Source organism: Glycine soja, chromosome 17 (genome assembly GCF_004193775.1).
Source record: "Glycine soja cultivar W05 chromosome 17, ASM419377v2, whole genome shotgun sequence".
Taxonomy (NCBI): Eukaryota; Viridiplantae; Streptophyta; class Magnoliopsida; order Fabales; family Fabaceae; genus Glycine; species Glycine soja.
This window is the reverse complement of record NC_041018.1, coordinates 2734645-2755589: the sequence shown is the minus strand read 5'-3', so window position 1 is coordinate 2755589 and position 20945 is coordinate 2734645. Positions and strand designations below refer to the sequence as shown.

Below are 20945 nucleotides of genomic sequence, written 5' to 3'. Positions count from 1 at the left end.
GCACGCGAATCTTACCAACAGCCGTAACATAGAAACAGTTAAACTTGTGTTAATAATATGTACACAAGAAAAATGTCCAGGTGAGTCGTGAGTCGCGACTTCGCGGTCAGCGACAACAGCCGATTAAGTTAAAAAACGCTTAAAATTGAAACTCTTTTGGCATTGGCATTGGCACGCACGCGCACACAACAAAGGGGGGCGAGAAAGTCAAACTGTCATACTTACAAACTAGTACTAGTACAATTTAATTATGCTTCCAAATAATACACATTTAAGGGTAGGGTTACTTACTTAATTTAAGTCCTTAATTCTTTAGAATTCTCTCTCTTCCCAAACATTTTCAAAACCCCCTCCTTGCATATTTATAAGAAGCCCCTCCCCTTCTTTCTTTATCTCCCTTGTAACAATCCAACTCTCTTTCTCCCTATCCCAACAATCTCACTCATACCTCTTCAATCTAACAAACTTAATTTCTTTTGTTTTGAGTTTCTTAGAGAATGGATGAAAAAGGAGCAAGAAGTAGCAACACCCTTTTAAGTTGTGAGGACGAGATGGACCTTCGAAGAGGCCCTTGGACCGTCGATGAAGACCTCACTCTTATCAATTACATTGCCACTCATGGCGAAGGTCGCTGGAACACGCTCGCCCTCTCTGCTGGTAACTTATTACTTTCCCTATGTTTTTATTTATTATTATGGAATATTTTATTCACCACAAAAACACTACTTTATTTTTTCCAAAATTCTGCTTTCTATCTTATGTGATTGTGGTGTGAAGCCTCCACTTTTCCTTGCCTCCAATGACTTTTAGAAAGCCAAAGTTTTGTTGACTATAGTGACTTATGTCTAGGTTCATATGTTTGTTGTGTGGATAAATTTTAAGATGTATCATATGGCATAAAATTCATGAATATTGGTTGGTGATAATTGCTTGGCCGCGCACCCACTTGTGAAAAAAGGGAAAAGGAAATGAATTGATACCCCCTCTCCTCAAATCATTAATGTTTCAGAAAAGAAAGTGCCATATAAAGGAGTGGGAAAATGCTCTTTCGTTTTCTCTCGTTTGCAGTGTTATGATATACCCAGTGCTTGCTTTACCAATCTGAGTGAATAACTAATAACCTTTCTTTTGTTAATTATATATTTATAGGGCTGAAACGAACGGGGAAGAGTTGCAGATTGAGGTGGCTGAATTATCTGCGTCCTGATGTTCGACGTGGAAACATCACACTTGAAGAACAACTTTTGATTCTGGAGCTTCATTCTCGCTGGGGAAACCGGTAATTAATTCACCCAAATATATATGCATGCATTCTAAAATACCCATTCTTTTATTCTTATTATTTTGTTTTTTTTTCTATATATGCAGCAATTGCATACAAATTATTAAACTTTCAAATCAAGAATCTTGATCCTAAAAAAAAAAATCAAGAATCTTATTGTAATAAATCATTTTATAATATTCATATAGTAAAACATTTTTTTACTTAACTATGGGGTACAAAATAATTGTTACTACCCAAAAAGGAAACAATATACAGTCTATTAATAAAAAATTGTTGTAATAATAAAAACCATACCTAATATGATTTTTGCTTGATTAAAATCATTTGTTAATTTTGGATTTTGATTAGATCATTTTTAACTAAATTAGCAATCTTTTATTGATTGGATTGGATCAGTTGGTCGAAAATTGCTCAATATTTGCCTGGTAGAACCGACAACGAGATAAAGAACTATTGGAGAACCCGTGTCCAAAAGCATGCCAAGCAACTCAAATGTGACGTGAATAGCAAGCAATTCAAGGACACCATGCGTTACCTTTGGATGCCAAGGCTCGTGGAACGCATTCAAGCAGCGGCGACGGCCCCCGTAACCACCACCGTAACTGCGGCCGCCACCAACAATGCATTCACCTACGGAAACAACCTTAATAACAACAAATTCGAGGTTCTGAATCACAAGGGCAGAATGGGGTTAACCGATCCTTCAGTTGCGAACAATGACTTTGTGGGTTCACATGTCACGCAAAGTTACACTACTCCTGAGAATAGTAGCACGGGTGCGTCATCATCAGACTCGTTTGGGACTCAAGTCTCAACAATTTCTGATTTGACTGAATATTACAGTGTCCCTGAAAATACTAATTCTGCGGATTATTATCAACCCTCTCAAATTAGTAATTACTCGGATAATTGCATCACAAGCCCATCTGGGTTCTTGTTCCCTCAAGGACTAGATCTTCAATCCATGGATCCAAACACACCGTGGAACATGCAAAGTGGGGACTCCTCTGACAATTTTTGGGACGTTGAAAGCATGTTATTCTTAGAGCAGCAACTCATGAATGACAACATGTGAAACATTGGGAATAGGAAAATAAGACTTAGATACGGTTCTTCTAATATTTTTTAGTGTTGTGTTTTAATTAAAGTTAAAGTTAACACAAGTTATTGAAGTGAAACTTTAATTTTAATTAAATAATAATCCTGAAAACAAGAGTTGTATTTAAGTTTTATTCTTTTATGTATTAGTATGAATTATGAATTAGATTGACAGAAGGGGCTGTTTGTGAAATATAGAGGTGAAAGTAGAAAGTAGCAACATCGAATAAAGTATTCATGTGTAGCACACACCTAGAAATATAGGATATCTATGATCGACAAATATCTGAAACTGTGGATTATATAAGCATAAAGAGAAGGAATTGTTTTTTTTTTTTCAGCCTGTAGTTTTTTTTTTCTTTTTAATTTATTGTAATGGAGGCGGTGAAAAGAATTGTAACTAACTTATCCTTTTTTTTATAGAAGATTTCATTCTTTGAAATTATTAAATATGTTCTGTTTTATTTTTGTTTATTTTGATTCGATTCTGATTTTCATTTTCATTTTCATTCCCTCGATTATTTATTTAGTGATTTTGTAGCTAGCTACATAGAGAGTGCACTATAGATGCAGAATCGTACATAATTAAATAATAATTTAAAGATAAGCACACTTGGCTCCACACTCACGCCTTTTTTCATTTTCTTCCCTACAACTGTTATTATATTACATTATGAGTAATCCCACTCTTGAAACCTTGTCCACGGGACCTGAACCAGGGCCCTATCTTCCAAAGTTTCTAGATTGTTAAAGAAAAGGTAACAAGTATTTACTAATTTTTTAGACGTGGTACTCTATTATTGGTGGGCTAGCTCCAATGTTCAAGTTGGCCATTAGGTACAAATTTTTTCTAAAGTTCTAAAATATGCCTCCTAAGTACGACTCCAAGAACCCAAAATTGTCTCACGCTTTGTTGGGTTTCGTACGGACAATATATTTTTTTACTTGCCTCCAATCGTATTTACTTTCAGTCTAATCCATAATCAAAAGCGCTTCATCGGTAATATCATAGTTTCACCACCAAACTTTATTCTAATGTAATAAATAGTTCTCTTGTATATTTGCGGAATGGGGGGCCTCCACTCCACGTGCCAAGGAAGAAAAGAAAAAAAAAAAAAGAAAAACAAAGAAATCGTGATGAACTTTGAATAGGAAGTGTCCTACTTATTTACTTCTATAATATACATTGAAAATATATAATAGTTTAATTTCTTTTTGGACTTGTTAATACATTTTTTTTACAAATATATAAAAAAATCCTATGCATTAAGTGAAATCCGCTACATAAAAAAAAAGTGAGATTGGCAATTCACACGACAGTATTTGAATCATTAATATTTACCATGAAATCTATCTTCATTTCACGAGACAATATACACTCCTGGCTGTTATGCATATTGCAAGGCCGAGTTTATAATATGGGAATTATAATAATAATAAAAATGAAAAGATGTATTGTGTGGTGTGAGTATTGAAAGTTATTAAAAAGGAAGGTGAAGAGATAGTTTGATTTTAGAAAGAGGAAGGAGGGGAGTATGGCGATGGCGGCGCGGAATCTATGTAGGGCGCGTGCCTATAACTATAAGGAAGCGGTCCTTCACACACAGCACAGTGGTGTGCGTGTTTACAAGTTCCCACGTGTTCTGCTTTTTAAATTAAAAATCCTTTTCTAAAAAAAATAAATATTCTTGGAACCAAGCACTCACAGCCGCAACCCTTGAAGTTGAAACAGCTACCTTAGACATAAGTCATCTATGACCTGTAAATCATAATATCTACGACTGAACTCGACTACCACTGTTTCTATTTCTCACTTCTTCTCTCAATTCACAGTTATTCACTTTATAAAAATATATGTCCCATATTCATAGGCATGGCAGTATTTGTTGTTTAAGTTTTAATTAGTTTAATCAGAGTTTATAGATATGTTCAGATAGTCATATAGATTCATAGATATATGAATCATATGATAGATTAAGTATTACTATTCTATTTTATTTTCTGGTTAAGGTATTAGATTAATATGACTTTTATATATTAGTTTAAAATTACAGTTTTTTTTATAAAACAATTCTCTTTAAGTTAACTAATAATATTTACAATATTGTTGGATTAAATTTTCAGTATAGTGTTTTGTCATTTTTAAAAAAAAGATATAATTCTGACATCTTAATTTAAAAAATTAAACATATATATTACATGAATAAACTATTAATCGACATTGGCTTTATTATCACAACTGATTAAATTCATATATAAATTTTAAAAAGTAAAATATATAATAACAGAAATATTATTATTAATATATAATTATGGTGAATAAGTTGTTGGTTGGCGTGAACCTAGGTCTTAAGATTTCAGTTTTGTGGAAGAAAAAAAAACACACGATTGAAAAAATAAATCTCACTAAATGTAGTCTTCTAAATATTTCAATCAAGATTAACTTTAAAAAAAATGATGGATACTCCATGTTATTGTGATCCCTAAAATATATATTTATGGTGTAATATGTAATGTTTGATGTTACTTCAATTAAATTCACAAGTAACACTAATAATTATAAGATCGAGCGGGTAGTTGAAAATTAAAATTTAAGGGATAAAAAACGGAGAGAAAGATTATTGGTTGGAAACCTTATTAATATTCTAACAAATACAAGATCAAAATTTGCCCATGAAATTTTACACTGAGTATTTAGCAGAATTGCTCTGTTTACGCATCGATTCAAACAAAGTTCAATTAGTTTATAGTTCAATGTATCAGTCAAATGTAAAACCAATCTATTTAAGCTTGCTTACATCAATTGTCTAAAGTCTAAACCGTGCAATTTGGTTATTAAAATAACATTATACACAAAATTACTTATGCGACCAAAAAAAATTAAACAAAATTACTTATACGTGCGAGTCTTCTTAAAAGGTTTAAATTTTTACAAATTTATTAAAATATTTTTTGAAGAAAATAATTAGCGTGACTTTTTCGCAAAAACGGGTCGACTGTATAATTTCTAGTTTGGATCTATTATTTTAAAAAAATGAATTCTTGTTAAACCATAAAAATTTCACTCTAAATAAAAAAATAAACTTAATTAACTCAATTCTGTCACAACTTAAAATTTATTTATATAAAATGTTGAAAATAAGTTCAAGTTATGAGAATTATTTTACTTTTAAAAATTATTTTTATAATTTTTCTAATTTCCAAAAAAAAAACTAAAAAAAAGTACTTACCTTACGTTCTACTATAAAAAAATAAAACAAAAATTGAATTTTTGATAATCATATGCCAGTAATATAACCTTTATTTGATTATAAAACAAAATTCTTTATAATTTTTTATTATATTATTGATACAGAATATTTACTAATTTTGTTTAGTATTAGTTTATACTAAAAATATTAACTAATCACTTCTAATAAAAAAAATTTAGAGCAATTTTTTTTATAAAACTCGAATATATATTTATTTGAGAGACGTATTAGTGTACAAGTTGAGTACTGGAATAAGAAAAGTAGAAAGTGTTGTATAACTGGACTCCACAAAGAAAGAAAGAAAAAGTGTGCGGACCAAAGACTTTTTATTCCTGAGAGCCACGTCTGATTTTCAAACTGAAACCAAATCAATCTTCGCCTGGTGGGACCATCGGAAGCGACTTCCAACTTTCAAGTCAAGGCCCGGTGGGACCCACGCTATACCCACGTGGTAATTCACCCTGCCATTAGATTCCAAGACACACATTTCATTTTCATCCACAATAACACTGTTTGAAAACTTCATTTAAATTCTCATTTGTTTTATAAAATACTTTTTTAAAAAATTGTAATTATCATTTTTTTAAAAAAATAGATAGACAACACAGTTGATAAATAACTTTATTTCTTAAATATATATTAACAAAATTTAATTATCTAATTATATGTGTGGAATTTTAGAATAAATAAAATTCATTTTTTGGAGAATTATTAGTCTTATAAATTTTGACTATTGAAATTCTCTTTTTTTTTTGTTATAATTAGGGTTAGCATCACATTATTTGGTTTTACTATTACACTATTTGTATTATTTATTTTGATTACCAGTTAAATATTTATCTTTGAAAAAGACAAAAATTTAAAATTATATTAAAAATATAAAAATAATTATCTAAAAATATTTTTTTTTATCAAACATTTTTAATTGATAACGTTGTGCAAACAAATTTTGACTAGAAAGTAACTCTGCAACTTTCAACTCAAGTATATATAAATATGCATATATTAGAAGAATTAAATTCTTTTCGAAGCTTCTTCTTATTGGTAAAATCTAAAACTAAGACCTTATTTAGGGAAAATTAAACTTCTTGATCCCTCAAAAAAGTAAGTAACTTAATGTTATCCTCTTTACCTAGATATATAACATCAATCTGTTATCCTGAATACTTTTATTTATTAGTATGAACATTCATATGATCTTCCACTGACCCCGTTCAATGTCATTTGATTTTGTTGAATAGTAATGGGTTCCCGAAACACATCGTTCTTCTTTGTTATGTTCTGTTTCGGGCCCCGAGAGACCAAGAAAATTAAGAAGGTGGAACCTCAAGCTGCTCTTCAAAGTGGACTTGACCTTAATGAGCAGAATATTTGAAGGAGTTGGATTTTCATACATTATCAGGAAATTTTTTATCTTACTATTATTTTGTTTTAATAATACGTTATTTGATAAATTTAATTAATTCCATTTATGTAAAATCTAAACTGACTAAATAATGTAATAGCTTGAAATTGAAATATATCTCTTCTTTTAGACTTTTACTGTTAAAATAAATCATTTTATTTTTTAAATGTTCATAGCAAACAACATATAACATGTAAAAGATTTTTCTCAATGGACGCTGGGAGCATCCATCAAAATATAGAAAAACGTAGTGTTGGTCGTGCTATTAATTTATTCGAATAAGGATGTTTGTACTTAAAAACAAAATACATTATTCTTATACCATGCATATATTTATGATAGAATTAGAAAATGATATGTTTCAACACTTTATTCTTTAATTTTTTTCCTAAGTAAATAAAGTGTATAAATAATAGAAATTTTTCAGTGAGCTAATGTGATTTTAGTATGGCTATTTTAGATATGGCTCTTGCCTGATCGTATTGCCTTGGACTTGGTCATGCATGTTCGTGGCTCTTGGTCTTGTAGAACACTGTCTCTGACAACATGCAAGAACATTGAATGTACGAAATATTTAATGTGAATTCCTATGTGTACGTAATGTAACAATCCTCTTTATGATAGTTATACTTGTACTACTAACACGAGATGGTGACTCTTTTTTTTTTTATATATATATATACCACAAGTATCTTCTGTAAAAAAACAATCATGTTTAACTCAAATAAAATCATTATAAATAATATTTTTTTGACATATATTTAACATAATTGTATATACAAAATTTAAATCTGAGACTCCTAATTAAATTGAAATAACCATGTGTCAGTTGGTCAGTTAACATATCATCCCTTACACTCCTATTCTATACTTGCATTACTTTTTTTTTTTCTTTTCCAAATACGTTCTCTACTTTAATTATAACTAGTTGTTAATCTGATATTTTCTTTTACTTGGGTGTTGGAACTTCTACAATTGACCACCACCACCTTCGCTCACTGCATCAACAAAGCAATGCCATTGATGTCCAATAATACGTCTTTCGACCTTAGTTAGAAGAGAACATCACCATTTTTCTATTTCATTAACATAGTTTGTCCACGGTATATCCTTTTCATTGATCATTCATTGCGTGAAGCATTGTGATGAAAGCGGGGTGGAAAAATACATGATTGCAAGGTTTTTTTTTATTTTTATTATTATTATAAAAAGTTCAATCCTTCACAGCCACAAGTTGCTTGTTTACAAAGAGTTAACGGTGGCCTTGTTTGCGCTCAAAATATACAGAAGTTATTTTCAATCCGTAACTAAAAAAGTTAATGCTTTTCTGTACTAAAAAAAAAAGTTCATGTTTGCTTTGTCCTTCCGCTTAAAGTAAAAACATGTTTTGCGTTTATTTCATTCTTATATCTAAGATAAATGCAACCTTTTTTTGGTTGTTAATTAAGATTCGAGACTAGGATTTGAGTAGGTGGCTTAAATCACATAAATTGAAGTTTTTAATCATGATCATACTCTACTAATTGTAATCTAACCACTCATTTAACTGCGTATGAAGATGGAATTCCTTTTTAGCACCAAATTTTCGCAGGGTCACGAAAAAGAAAAGAAATTCAAAATAACAAGTCATTTGTTAATGAAGTATGAGTATAAGTGATGCTCAAACTCAATACAAGTAACATCATTGTAATCAAATCTAATGATAATCAAATCAAATGATTTGTTTACTGTCTTAAACAAAAGCAAGACGCCCCCACCAACAAAATATCATTTCATAACTACTGTTATTACAGTGGCTTATCGTACGATCGATTTCCTTAACCCATGCCCTGCTCACATAAGTAGTGGTGCTTAATTAAACAAAAGAAAATAATCTGCAATATTTATTAATGTAAAAATACAATGGCCAGTAATAAAGCCATGATCGTAAGCGTGTTAAGTTGGGTATAGCAGCCTCTAAAAAAATAAAAAAAAGTTGGGTATAGCAGCATGGGACACTTTTTTTTTTAGTTTCTTAAGCTTTGGATAAGACCAAAGATAAACTGCTAACGTCATGAAACAATTCTTAATCGCTATTCAATTTCGTTAATGTCGTTGTTATTGATTAAGTGTTGGTTTGTTTCGTACTGGTATTCTTCCTAATCCATGATAATTGAAATATGAGAAAGGTTACACACACATTGTTTAAACACAATTTTTGTTATTAGCTAAATTTTATAAGTCTTTTTTTTTTATTTAATGAGTTTCACCATAATTTTATTGTTTTTAATAAATCTTAATTAATAAAGAAATGTGTTAAAACAACGTGTTAAATAATATGTTATTAGCACTCATTATTGAATCATTAAAATTGAATTATAATCAAGGGAAGTCTTATATTGAGTATTTTAATTATATTTCTAGTTAATATAGGACATAACACTTAACACTCTTCAAGCTTATAATTTGTGAGTACAGTTTTACTGGTTGAATATTGCGAATTTCCCAATATTAAAATTGAATAAACTCTGATATTATATTGAAATTATATTAGACCTATCTCTCTCTCAAAAGTTAGTTTATGAGAGGAAAATAGATTAATCAAGTCTTATAAAGATGTATTCATATTCCTAACTATTAATGTAAGATATTTTAACACGAATAATTTTAATTTGCTTAAAATATATTGGTTATGGATAAGTTGATGTTTAATAATTAGTGGGGTTTTTTTTAAAGCTAATTTCTATAATGGATTCGTATACACACAAAACAGAGCCACACACATCGTTTGGTTGGTTATATGACTTTTACATAGGTGAGCCCATGAATGTGAGGCGTTTTGATTATTAGGTTTTATCATCAAGCAATTTTTTCCAGCTATAATGAATGTCTTGGTGATTCATGATGATCAATTATATGTGTCTGAGCTCAAGATCCACTGCGGTCTCTTTATAATATATATTTTATTTTATTATTTCTTTTAATTCGACAAAGTGTACAGAATGCACTACAATTCGCCCACTAAAGATTAAAAGAACTTGAAATAATTGGTGGAGCAAGAATGCATCAACATTCTTATTTGAATTTGGTCGAACAATAATATATTTACAGTTTTGTTTCAATTTTTAATTCCGGTCCAATGATTATAGATTAATTGCCTACTAAATTAATAATTAGAGATTGGTGCTTTGACTAGAAACAAGACAAGGAAAAAAATATCGCGTAATAAAATTAACACATAAAACACGGTGAGGTAGTGTACAATTATATAATATGACTATGTTTGAAGAAAAAATAAATAAAAATCACTGCTTACGCCAGAGATTATTAAGTCATGTGGACGCTTTGTTATTGTATACCTTTGGTCGCAAGCGTTTGTCATGTGTTTAAAGATTGAACTCGTGAGTTATTGTTTTAATATTAACGTGTCATTATTTTTTAAAAGATTTTATTTTTGTGAAAAACTAAAATATAGTCATAGAACAATAATTTGATAAATAATTTATATTTTAAAATTAATTTGTTGGAAAAATATTTAAATAATTCATAATAATGCCCACTAATAATTGAATCCGATCCTATAAAACTAGAAAATAAACTACATATAATATAACTGAGTATTTTTAATTATAAATTGAAAGTTCACTTCAAATGAAACAATGTAATTATAATTAATAATTCTTACACCAAAAAAATGTAATTAATAGAAACTCCCATAACTAAACCTTCAGAAGAAATAAGACAGCCACGACGGCCTACCACAAGGCCCAAAGCCCAGTTATATATAACAATTCAGGAAAGGTCAAATAATCATTTTTGGGCTGAAAGGTATTCTTCTCTTCTAACAAATTTCCCCTTTTATTCCTGGTTGGTTCTCAACGTTGGTTTTGAGTCCTGCTAGGTGCACCCAGCATTATTGCTGTTGCACCCAGCATTAACCACGAAAAGACAGAAATATCACTTACGGATCAAGTTGATCCGTAAGTTAATTTTTAAGACTTACGGATCAACTTAATCCGTAAGTCTTTTACGGATCAAGTTGATCCGTAAGTTGATTTTTAAGACTTACAGATTGATCCGTAAGGGGAGAAATTAACAGGGGCAGTTTTGCCATTTTTAAAGAATGTTGGGTGCGCCAACAATAATACCGGGTGCACCTAGCAACGCTCGTTGGTTTTTGTCAATGAAAATTGGAGTTACTGTTTACACTTTCTGTCTTTTTTTTTTTTGCTAACAACACCATCACTTTTTTTTTCCTCTTCTAATTGTTAATTTAAAGTTATCTATTTAAAGATAGATATTTTTTCTCTCCAGAATTTTAATTTATGATGCATTAATATTTATTCCAAAAATTTAATTTGGAAAGTGATTTGTAAATCAATTTTTAGATTAAATTTAAACACTGTTTAACATAATTCGGAATTAAATTTTCGAAAAACAATTATGCAGTCTTGTGAAATTAAAGTTTGTGTTGGTGTGTGTGTTTGTGTGTGGAGTGGGCTTTTAATACTTTTGCCATAATAAACGTTTAGAAGTGATTTGTAAATCACTTTCTGGTTTAGATAAGGATAATTTCGAAATTGTAATTAATGAAAAAGAGTGGAGGAACTATTTTTTTCAGAATTGTAACTATTGGACCCGTTGAGGCACAATTTTGTTTAGTTTCTACAGCCCAGATGATTGGGCTAAAAAATGGGTAATTTCGAAGGGGGCACTGCTACTCACACCCTGCAAAATTGCTGGTACATTTTCACAAAATTCCCATTTTACCCTTTCTAAAAGGATATTGATCAACTAATTCATATAAGTCCAATCTGAAAGTTTTTTTTCTCAAAAATATGTGTTAGGAATTAATTTAAAATTAATGACCCAAGCAAAAATCAAACCTATAACTTTTAAGTTATTAGCACCATGCTCTAACCAACTAAGATAGTAGGTCAATTATATTATAAAATAAATAATGTTGCTATATATAACACTAAAAACTTTCTAATGTATATTTAATGTGCATGTAAATTTAAATAATAAATTTTGTGACAATTAATTTTGATATAACTCATACGAATTATTTAATCCGTATGAGTTAATATATTTTTTTAAAAATTTCTTTTCAAAAATATGTTTTTTTTAATTTATTAATATATTAAATTTTTTAATAGTAAATATTTTTTTTATAAAAAAGTATAGGGATTAAATAATTTGTATGAGTTATATCAAAATTAATTATTATAAAATTTATTATTTAAATTTACATGCACATTAAATATACATTAAAAAATATGGTGTTATGTATAACAATATTATTTATTTATTTTTAATTGGATCATTAATTTTAAATTAATTGATAACACATATTTTTGAAAAAAAAATTGAAAAAAACTTTCAAATTAGACTTACACGGATTAGCTGATCTGTGACCTCATACGAATTAGTTGATGAGTATCCTTTATGAAAGAATAAAATGTAAAATTTATGAAATTATTAGGTGTATCAACAATGTAACTCGGTGAGCATAAAAATGCCCTTTCGAAGGCCATAACGGCCCGAATAATCCGTTGCAAGTTGGAGTAGATTTGATTTTTGTCTTTGCTTTTAATAGTGGCAACTTTAACGTGCGCAAACATTTTTGTCCATAAAAACACGCGACCATGACCGAAGTTGAAGTTGTAACCAGTGTCGGTCGCAAGCGTTGTGTTACGTGCGACAAATATAGCTCACACGTGGGAAGGAAGAATGTTAAATATCGTGATATTAGTTACGAGCATGGTAGCCAATAAAAAACGAACACGTATTAGTTACGCGGCGTGCACCGTAGGAAGTGGTAGTTAGCAACATGTGCTTTTATTGCAAAAAAGAGAAAATTAAAATTGGGCGCTTTTGTTATGGCTGTAGGGTCGTGGGGCCCCAACTTGTCGCCTGATCCATTTAAATATCTCCAGTAATTTGAATACTCGAACAGACGGTTTTACCCTCCTTCTTTCGAACATGCCTATCCTCACCACGTCATCACTTTCTTTGATTACCCATTTTGTCCCTTTCCCTAATGTCCCAGGATTAGGGACGTTACTTACTTGACCTTCTTAAATTGGTTTCAAAAGGAAAAAGGAATCCAACCATAGAAATCAGCAATGAATATTGAATACGATGACAAGGATGCGGAAAAGACCTCCTTACCAAAATAAATACGGCTCAAGCACACAACAAAAGTATCCAAATGAAGTGAAAATATTGAAAACCCTAAATAAGGAATAACCTTGAAAACAGAAGCCACGCATCCAACAATATCTGCTCTACTAATGACGATTAAAATTAAATTTTTTTAATTGAAGATTAAAAAAAAAAAAATAATAATTTTTAGAAATAAAAATTTAATTTTTATCATTTTATTTTGTAAGCCTTCAACAGGCTGCCCCTTCACAATGAGAGTGTTATGTTTTGTATGAAATGAAAGTGTTATAGCTTCAGCATATTTTAATTAAATTCATAAATACTTTTTTTAAGATATGAAAGTGTTATGTTTTTCTCTTTAAAATAAGAAGAAGAAAGTGTTATATTCTTTTAAATATTTCATCTAGTAATAACAAGACTAATTAAGTTAGTACGTGTCATTGCCTAGAATGGTATCCAAAAAATTCCAATCATGCTTTGCTCTATCTGTTGTTTTGTTTTTTTAATAACTGTTGATGGAACTTGTTCATTGAATCTACCAAGGCTATTAGTGTAAAATATAATAGTAACCCAAAACAAAACGCGAGCACGTGTGAGGGACAGTAATGTAATTACACTTTTCATCAATTTCAGAACCTGCGAACTTTCCTTTCTCAAAGCTTATAAAAGGCGTTTTGAGCTTCATTCTTCATTTCTCTTCAAATCTCATATACTTTTCGCTCTCTCATTCAAACCATTCGATCTCATCATCGCCATCATCTCCTCAAACTGTAAGTATACCTACAAATCACTGTAAATCTCCATTACCACTCTCTTAGTTATTAACTTAGAATCTTCCCTTTCTAGTTCTAAATTATAATCATTCTTTTTTTATATTTCCCCCCCCCCATATGGTTATATATATTATTGGGATCTATACATATTAGAAGAGTCAGAGATAAATTAATAGTCCAAGGTAGTTTCATTTTCTGGGGTGTGGTTATTTGATCATAGAAATGACTAGTGGTAGTTGTATTGGAATCTCTACCATGAAGCCTTGTTGTAGAATCCTATGTAACTATAAAAGTCCATCTATTTTTGGGTTTTCTCCAACCAAGTTCAGTCATTCAGCAATCATGGGCATGTTGTCCAGATCAGGTTATCACAACTCAACCCATTGCCATAGGTACAATACCTGTAATAATACTCAGATTGTAGGGTACATAAATGTGATCCATCCGAATTGGAGAGATTTTAGTGTTTCCGGTTCGAATTGGGGTCTTGCTAAGAATTTTAGCACTAGTGTTTGTGTCAATATTGGTAGTTTTAGGCCTAGGGTCGTGTCCTTGACACCGCATGTAGCGTCGGATTTTAGGAATCACTCTACATCGGTTGATTCTCATTCTAATGACACGAGCTTTGAGAAGATTTACATTCAAAGTGGCTTGAATGTCAAGCCATTGATAATTGAAAGAATTGAGACTGATCAAAGTAAATTGGAGGAAGTTGCTGAAGAAAGATGTAATGAGTCAAACGTAAATATAGATAATTTGAAGGATTTGAGTGAGAATAAGGTTCAGAGGGAGGTGTCTGAGATTGAAAAGGAAGCTTGGAAGTTGCTTCAGGATGCTGTCGTCACTTACTGTGGGAATCCGGTTGGGACTGTTGCAGCTAATGATCCTGCGGACAAACAGCCGCTGAATTATGATCAAGTCTTTATCCGTGATTTTGTTCCATCAGCTCTTGCCTTCTTGCTTAATGGTGAAGGGGAAATTGTCAAGAATTTTTTACTTCACACATTGCAATTACAGGTATGTTATGACCTCAACAGCTTAATTAGATTGTTACTGCATACCCTTATTTGGTGTTCTTATACAGAATAGTTTCTTCTGTAGTATCTGTAAAATTTTGATCTAGCTTTTAACAATAAATGCTTAGAGACCTGCTTCTGTCAGCACTGCTATTTATGTAGTGTATAGTTTGTTGAGGTGATGTCCATTGACTTTATTGCTGCATAATAAATGACAGATGTTCTTGCCTATCCATCAATTGTATAGTTCAAAGGATTTTAGAGATAGGTTGTTTCTTTTATGTGAATGAAAGATAGATATGACATCATGCGTCTGGTTATCTTTGTTGCTTTTCTTATTTTGAATTGTCCTATGTTAAATGTTACTGAAGAAATGTCTAAGCGCATGTTTGGATTCCCATTATAAAAGCCCCTAAGCCAGAGTTTGGGCAAAAACTTGTCTCTTGTAAGACTTTGCTCAAACCTTGGGTTGGAGATTCCCAACTTGAAGCCAAACGTGCTCTAAATGCTTCTCATCCACTGAGCCTAAAACATTTTTTCCTAACTTAAAGACAAAGAATCCTGGTAGATGCCTCACTAGCTAAGTTTTGCCAATTTGTATCTCAAACAAAACAAGTAACCAATTTAGTGGGAGGGAAGGAATATTATTTAAGGTGTTGTCTACAAACAATGTTGATGAACCTGTTATGGGATGTACTTGTTCCTCATTTAATATTTTAATTCAATGTTTTTGTTTGCCAGAGTTGGGAGAAGACTGTTGACTGCTACAGTCCAGGGCAAGGGTTGATGCCAGCAAGCTTCAAGGTTAGAACTGTGCCTCTTGACGGTAGCAATGAAGCATTTGAGGAAGTTTTGGATCCTGATTTTGGGGAATCAGCTATTGGTCGTGTTGCGCCTGTTGATTCAGGTAAGTTATTTATTGTTGTGGAAGCTAAAGACATTTGTCAATTAAATTAAATGTTACCTACACTGTCATTAATATGTGATCCTCTTTTCCTGATATATTCTTACGATAATTTTGATTTTTCAAATTTTTTTCTTTGCATAACTTAATTTCACAATCTAAATTTAGGCCAAAATTTTAAAGTTATTGCTAAATGCTTTGGTAACAGGATTGTGGTGGATTATATTGTTGAGAGCTTATGGGAAATTAACGGGTGACTATGCTTTGCAAGAGAGAGTGGATGTCCAAACAGGCATAAGACTTATCCTTAAGTTGTGTCTGACTGATGGATTTGACATGTTTCCTTCTCTTTTAGTCACTGACGGTTCCTGCATGATTGATAGAAGGATGGGCATTCACGGTCACCCTCTTGAGATCCAGGTAAGGTGATTGCTAATTTTTTATATTACTGTTTATATGAGGAATAGGGAATTATCAGTTACTTTTTCTTCCTAACATATGGTACTGACTACTGAAAGAAGGAATTCTTCCATTTATAATATGCTTTCCTTTTCTGTAATTGGAGCAGCATGTTCTTTCAGTTGCATAATTTGAGCAAGAACTAGTGATGTCACCATGATTCAAGAAAACGTTATTCTTTACCATAGAACAAACTCTGGCTGACAATTTTAAACTGAATAAATTTCCCTTTACTCACTTTTGGACAATGACTGATGTAACATTTCATATTAAAAATTAAAACTGATTCACCATTTTATAATTTTTCACAAGTGTGCATTGTTGAATAGTTACTACTTACATCTTTATACTACTAATTGGATTGCAGTTGGTTGTGGTTTGTGGCATAGTTGACTGTCTTTAACAACCCTTTCCTCATGTCACACCAGTGCAGTTTTTCCTATGCATTAACAATCATTTTTGTCTTGTGCTAGATCATTAATAAGTCAAAGGGTGATTTTGAAATTGTTGGTTAGTCATATTCATTCAATATTAAGGTCAAAGATTCTGAATTGACTATAGTTGTCTGCCTACTGCACTAGCATGAAGCTATTAATAATGCCATGTAATATTGTCTGGAAGAGACTTAGAAATTGGAATGATAACTAAAGATACTGGTCTCCTAAAATGGGTTTAACATTTTATCATCATTGATCAGATTCTATCCCATTTCCCTTTTGTTACATGTTGGTTCCTGGCTATCCGAGTGTATGCCTCTTTACTTACAAAATTTCTCCTTGGATGGATTTGAATTGCACATTTGCAGGCATTATTTTACTCGGCTTTACGCTGCTCTCGTGAGATGCTAATAGTCAATGATGCAACCAAGAGTCTGGTGGCTGCTGTTAGTAATCGCCTGAGTGCACTCTGCTTTCACATGAGAGAGTATTATTGGGTTGATATGAAGAAGATTAATGAAATTTACCGGTACAAGACAGAAGAGTATTCTACTGATGCTGTAAACAAGTTTAACATCTATCCAGAGCAAATTCCTTCATGGCTAGTAGACTGGATTTCCGAGGAAGGTGGCTACTTCATTGGCAATTTGCAACCTGCTCATATGGACTTCAGGTTTTTCTCACTCGGAAACCTTTGGGCCATTGTTTCATCTTTAGGCACAACAAGACAGAATCAGGGCATTTTGAATTTAATTGAGGCCAAATGGGATGATATTGTTGGTCAAATGCCTCTCAAGATTTGTTATCCAGCGCTAGAGGGTGAGGAATGGCGTATAACCACTGGCTGTGACCCGAAGAACACGTACGGCTCTTCTAAATTTCTTTTTCTTTTTTACATGATTGTTATTTTCGCAAGAGTAATGCTACAACCACAACCCTCTTGATACAAAAGTTCACAATGGTGTCATGCACGTCATTGAAATAAACAGTCAAATGATTCAATATCTTGCCCGAGAGATAGTTGTGTTTCTTGTATCATAAAGGTTTTGGCTGTTCCATTACTTTTTTCTTGGAGTATCTGTTTGCTATCTTATCTCCTCCCTTGTCTCCTGTTGCAAGTTACAATGATAAATTTCTGTTGAACTGCTTGCAGCCCTTGGTCATATCATAATGGAGGATCTTGGCCGACACTTCTCTGGCAGGTGAGTTTGGTATATGTTTGGATCATGTCATCTTTATGATTATTTTATTACTATTTTTAGTAAAATCAAGTGCCTTTCTTTTATATTTCTTGTTTAGACTGATAAAGCACTTGAAAGCCTATCATATATCTCCCTTTTTCTAAAGAGGAAACGAACTTCATGCCTTTATTATACTATGAATTTTATTAGGATGCACCAATAGCGTAGTTTTTTTTCACTCATTCAATCATTGACATATCCGATAAAATTGTTGACTTTTGTAATAATTACAAAAAAGTCATATTTTGGACTATTTCTAACTAGTTCACAACGCAAAAAATTTTACACTCAAGTTGTAGCAAAATTAAACTCTTATTATATTTCAGATTTGTATTTTATCTTTTTCAAATATAAGCTTATTTGGTCAAAATCCAGAAGCAATTACTTCCTATACATTTGCTCTACATTATGTTGTTTGAAGAAGCCTTTTGGATTTTCTATGAATAAAGGGCCTTGTTTTAATGAGCTGACACTTGGTATGGTATCATTAAACTTCAGTTCACATTAGCCTGCATCAAGATGGGAAGGCCTGATTTGGCACAAAAAGCAGTCGATTCAGCAGAGAAAAGGCTTTCAGCGGATAGATGGCCCGAATATTACGATACCCCAAATGGAAGGTTTATCGGGAAGCAATCGCGGATGGTGCAGACATGGACCATTGCTGGTTTCTTGACCTCAAAGATGCTTCTAGAGAACCCAGAAAGGGCATCCTTGTTGTTTTGGGAGGAGGATTTTGAACTTCTTCAGAACTGTGTCTGCATGCTAAGCAAAAGTGGCAGAAGGAAGTGTTCCCGTTTTGCTGCAAGGTCTCAGTTTATTGTTTAATAGGGTGGAACAGAGTCATTGTTTGAACTCTCTAGCGTAGGTGAACTAATTCATTACAATAATAATTGATTGATGCCACTTTTTCAGAATTAATCTGTCAACTATTCCTGTCGTGTGGTGACAACGGCTAACTGTGCAACATAGTTCTCTTGCATCATTTATTTATGCGGAGTAACTCGTTGCTGTGCAGTGGTATCAGATTTTTTAAGAGATTTATAATAATTTACGGATCTTGTTTAATTAATTGAATGAGACCTTCTTGTAATATCAGATTTGAACAGTAGTCACATTAATTCTCTATTTATTTAATTTTTAGTTAGCTGTATAATTTTTTTTATTTAAATTTATGTGTACGTGTACCGGCATGCCCTTGGGCAATCAATTAGTAGTGCTATGTTAATGAATCACATAAGTACCTATGTTTCTATTTAATTTAAGGATTAACATATCTTGTGAAAGTATTCCTAATGAACTACTAGTAAATGATGATATTTTTAAAAAACTAAATCCGGCTGAGTGATTATTTTTAGGAATTAAATCGAGGCTTTATTTTTTATATAATTTTTTTTCATGTCATCTTTTGCAAAGAGCTTTTGTTTTTTACACAATTTGCAAAGAGCTATGACCCATAAATATTTTACACAATTTTATTAGTTATGTGAAAATGTTTGGATACCATTAAAATCCCCTACTCTTGAAAGTGGAATCAAATTGTATATAGATAGCTGCTTGTTGATGTAATTTTCAACTTCAAAATTGATCTGACGATTAATGGACATGAATCAAAAAATAAAAAGTAAACATGTCTAATTTTTCTGACAAATTAATTATAGGTACAAGATTAAAGATTCGTATATCTATATTAATAAGGAAATGTATCAAGTGAGAATGCATCGATTATAAAAAAAAATACAAACAGCTTAAAAAACAATTTAAAATAATTTTTCAACATTTTTATTGACAAAACTTAACTTTAGGTGTGAGTTTTACAAAACATATCTGTACTTAAGAAATAAGCTTAATATCACATCTGATCAATATGTTTTGTGGTTGTTACATTAAATTTTAAAAATTTTATTTTAATCCTTTATGTTTTTCAAATATATTATTTAATTTTTTTTAATTTTCTATTAAAATATTAATATTTAATTAACTTTAAAAAATTTAAATAATTAATTTAACATAATATCTACTGCTTTTAACATAGTAACAACCAGCATTGAGCAACTCCTTTTTAATTTAGAATCAAACTATGCCCCTGTCTCCCTCCCATCCCCCACCAAAGAGAAGATCTGAGAACAAAAAAAGACATCATTCTCTGTCTCCAGATCTGTCGTAGTCATTCTATTTACCGTCGGAGCATGAAGATTTGGGAAATTACACCGAAGCAAGACCCAACGTTTCAGATCTGAAGCTTGACGTCATCGCTGAGGAGCACGATGATGTTGTTTGGTGGATGGAGGTTGCGGATGTGAGTGGCACCGACGCTGACTTCCCTCCGGACACCTCGTTCATTTGCAGCTTTTCGAGACGGTTGGTGCGCACTGCATCCACCGTGTCCTGCTGCTAGATCAGCCGCTGCAGCCGATCGACTTTGGAGTCGACAACGGCGATTTTGTAGTAGAGGGCGCGAATGGGGAATTGGTGTGGAAGTTGAATTGGAAAATGGTTTCATGTGAGTGAGAAAAGAATGAAATTGAATGGTATTGGCATGTAGATGTTGTGAAATGTGACGGATGATGAGTTTGATAGTCACACATTGGACATGGTTTGTGTATTGTGTGATTGTAATATGAATCGGTAATTGGTTTCTGAGAATGGGTTCAATATTAAGGATTTTTGGGAATGAGTTGGATTTTTTTTATAAATTAAAATTATTATAATGACGGTTAAAATGTCACAATGTTTAAATTTTTTTTTTATACTGAGACTTTTATCCGTGAAAATTTTATTATATATAGTGACAGTTTTTAGTTATTATATTAAATTAATTATTTTAAAATTTAAAAATTTAAGTGAATATTAATGTTTCTAATGAAAAATTAAAAAACCTAAGGGATATTAGTTCTAAAAAATATAACAAATGAGAGGATATGATTTTTTT

At 31.5% G+C, this 20945-nt stretch overlaps 2 protein-coding genes across 2 annotated transcripts; both read left to right on the top strand.

Annotated features, from left to right (window-relative positions):
* The first annotated feature begins 306 nt into the window (after window positions 1-306).
* Window positions 307-2802, top strand: LOC114392459 (transcription factor MYB108). Its single transcript, XM_028353605.1, has 3 exons — window positions 307-657; window positions 1150-1279; window positions 1682-2802. Exons 1-3 carry the CDS (start codon window positions 498-500, stop codon window positions 2358-2360), a joined length of 969 nt encoding a protein of 322 aa, XP_028209406.1. The 5' UTR covers window positions 307-497; the 3' UTR covers window positions 2361-2802.
* Window positions 2803-13883: 11081 nt separating this feature from the next.
* Window positions 13884-19160, top strand: LOC114392565 (alkaline/neutral invertase A, mitochondrial-like). Its single transcript, XM_028353750.1, has 6 exons — window positions 13884-14976; window positions 15717-15882; window positions 16088-16299; window positions 17144-17637; window positions 17929-17977; window positions 18515-19160. Exons 1-6 carry the CDS (start codon window positions 14182-14184, stop codon window positions 18839-18841), a joined length of 2043 nt encoding a protein of 680 aa, XP_028209551.1. The 5' UTR covers window positions 13884-14181; the 3' UTR covers window positions 18842-19160.
* The last annotated feature ends 1785 nt before the right edge of the window (window positions 19161-20945 follow it).